Source organism: Neolamprologus brichardi, chromosome 3 (assembly GCF_056152115.1).
Source record: "Neolamprologus brichardi isolate AB-2024 chromosome 3, ASM5615211v1, whole genome shotgun sequence".
Taxonomy (NCBI): domain Eukaryota; kingdom Metazoa; phylum Chordata; class Actinopteri; order Cichliformes; family Cichlidae; genus Neolamprologus; species Neolamprologus brichardi.
In genome coordinates, this window is record NC_142106.1 from 9,688,614 (window position 1) to 9,691,699 (window position 3,086).

At 44.4% G+C, this 3,086-nt stretch overlaps 1 protein-coding gene across 1 annotated transcript; it reads left to right on the forward strand.

The window, feature by feature from the left end:
* The first annotated feature begins 306 nt into the window (after nt 1–306).
* Nucleotides 307–1,692, forward strand: LOC148103417 (nuclear factor 7, ovary-like). Its single transcript, XM_087838733.1, has one exon. The coding sequence runs from the start codon at nt 307–309 to the stop codon at nt 1,690–1,692; it is 1,386 nt and encodes a 461-aa protein (XP_087694859.1).
* The last annotated feature ends 1,394 nt before the right edge of the window (nt 1,693–3,086 follow it).

Below are 3,086 nucleotides of genomic sequence, written 5' to 3' on the forward strand. Positions count from 1 at the left end.
GTTAATGTCTGAACTTTGGAGTGAAACACACCCTTAGTTACAGGAAATAACACCACTGATTCTTCCGAGACTCACACTTATCGTTGGACCAAACTAGCAGCTTCCTCTGAGTGAGTCCAGCTACAGGAGAGAAAAGTGGAAAACTTCAACACTGCTGCTTAAAGCTGCTGACGCTCCACACACTGAAGGTGAGTTTGAGCAAAAACACGACTCAAAGGAAGTTTCAGTGAAGGTGGTAGAGGAGGGAGGGGAGCCAGGACTGACTGTACTTCCTGTCTGCTGTTTTCAGCTTCACTCACAGACTCAATGGCTTCCAGATCAGAGGAGGATCTCTGCTGTCCGGTCTGTCAGGAGGTCTTCAGAGATCCTGTTATTCTGTCATGTAGCCACAGCTTCTGTAAAGACTGTCTGAAGAGATGGTGGAGAGAGAGACCAACACACGAGTGTCCAGTTTGTAAGAGAAGATCTTCAAAGGAACCACCTTTAAATCTGGCTTTAAAGAACCTGTGTGAGTCGTTCTTACAGGAGAGAGATCAGAGAGCTTCAGAGGCTCTCTGCAGTCTGCACTCTGAGAAACTCAAACTCTTCTGTCTGGACCATCAGCAGCCAGTGTGTCTCGTCTGCAGAGACTCAGAAAAACACACCAATCACAGATTCAGACCCATCGATGAAGCTGCACAACAACACAAGAAGGAACTTCAGGAAACTCTGAAGCCCTTAAAGAAGAAGTTAAAGGTTTGTGAAGAAGTTCAAGTGAAGTTTGATCAAACAGCAGAACACATTAAGGTCCAGGCCCGACACACAGAGAGGCAGATTAAGGAGCAGTTTAAGAAGCTTCACCAGTTTCTAGCAGAGGAAGAGGAGGCCAGGCTGGCTGCACTGAGGGAGGAAGAGGAGCAGAAGAGTGGGATGATGAAGGAGAAGATGGAGGCTCTGAGCAGAGAGATAGCAGCTCTTTCAGACACAGTCAGAGCCACAGAGGAGGAGCTGAGAGCTGAAGACGTCTCATTCCTGCACAACTACAAGGCTGCAGTGGAAAGAGTCCAGCGCTGCCCCCTGCTGGATGATCCACAGCTGCCCTCAGGAGCTCTGATAGACCAGGCCAAACACCTGGGCAACCTGACCTTCAACATCTGGAACAACATGAAGGACATGGTCTCCTACACTCCTCTCATTCTGGACCCAAACACTGCTCATCCAGAACTCATCCTGTCTGAAGATCTGACCAGTGTGAGAGGAGGAAAGAGGCAGCAGCTTCCTGATAATCCAGAGAGGTTTGATGGATCGATCTTCTCTGTCCTGGGCTCTGAGGGCTTTAACTCAGGGACTCACAGCTGGGATGTTGATGTTGGAGACAGTACAGGGTGGACACTGGGTGTGTTAGCAGAGTCTGTGCAGAGGAAGGGAGTCATACGGTCTGGATTATGGACAATATGGTTCTATGAAGGTAAATACTCAGCATGCTCACCATCAACTAAATCTGCTCTCTCAGTAAAGAAGAAGTTCCAGAGGATCAGAGTGAATCTGGACTGGAACAGAGGAAAGCTGTCGTTCTCTGATCCTGATACTAACACACACATACACACCTTCACACACACTTTCACTCACAGGATGTTTCCATACATTTTAACTGGTGGTAAAGTGAAGGTGTGTCCGTTGAAGGTGTCAGTGTCAGTGCAGCAGATGAGTTGAGGACGATGATATTTCTAATGTTGTTTCCTGTCAGTGAATTGAAGCTGTTAAACTGCAGCTGTCCTCCTGCTGCCTCGTTGTTCCAAAGCTCTTTGTTTCTCTTTTAGTTCTCACTGTTTCTTTCTGTTTCTGCTGTCCACCTTTTCACATGGAAAATCATTTCACTGTTTCTCACTGAATGACTCCCCAAACTAGATTTGAAATTCTATCAAGTTTCTAATCATTACAAGTGATTCATGTTTCTATTTGATGTGTAAATGGAGATGATTTCGTTTGCTGGGATATGGACTGACATGTGTTGAATGGGAGGAGCAGTTTGTTGTTGTCTTCTTGTCTGTTTATGACAACAATAAATCTATTGTTGAAACAATGATTCATGTTTAACTCCATATATGAAATGTTTCTGATCTTTGAATTCTGTTTGATTAAAGACTTTCTTCATGACACAAATGAGATTTCAGTGTATTAATAGAACTAAATAAGCTCAGAGTTGAAAGGCTGGAGTATTATGTACGTGCTTCACTGTCAGGATCTTCAGGGGGATTCAAAGGGAAACATCAAACTGCTGTAATGAGATCAACTAGTTGGGCTGAACACACTTATCTGTAGTTTGTCTCCATCCAGGATCATCACAATATAATGAACATGTGTGAAGAGCCAAAAAATGCTGCTGCCCTCTCAGCATGATGAGCTCCAGCCTTTGTTAACAGGAAAACAGGAAACATGAGACAACTTTCAGAGACAGTAACCAACTGTGGCCACAAGATGGCAGCAGCTGATCTGAGATCCTTTATTGGACAGAACGACTCTGCTCTGTGACGTCATCAGAGAGACGGCCTTCACTTTGATAGATCTGACGTCACGTCTGCACTGCGATGATGAAAGCTGATAAACACATTGTTATTTATCCATGAAATCACCTCTGTCCTCTCAAGTGTAGCTGTTTACAGAGCTAAAGAAGTCCTTCATCATCAAAACAGACAAACATGTATTTTCTGTATGAAGTGACGTCATCCTCACTCTAACCTCTTACTTACATTCTGTTCAGTTTTCCTGCTGTAAGAAATAAACTGTGTGAAAATATAAATGCAGGGAAACATCCATTAATCACAGGTGAGCCGTTTGTTTCTGACTCACATTAAATGAGGCTTCAGGTGTAAATACCTCAGAAGTGTTTGTGAGTTCAGTAGAAGCAGACCCAGTCAACCATCATGGCATCCACAGCACTACACAATGCAACAGAAAGGCCTTCATCATCTGCTGAACCACCTCTGAACCACGACGCTCTCCCTGCATCTAAAAGCTGTTAGTCAGGATGAGATGCTGCTGTGATCGCTCACAATTTACCTGTGAGATCTTTGTAAATATTGTCTGTGTTTCTGAAGGAAACACCT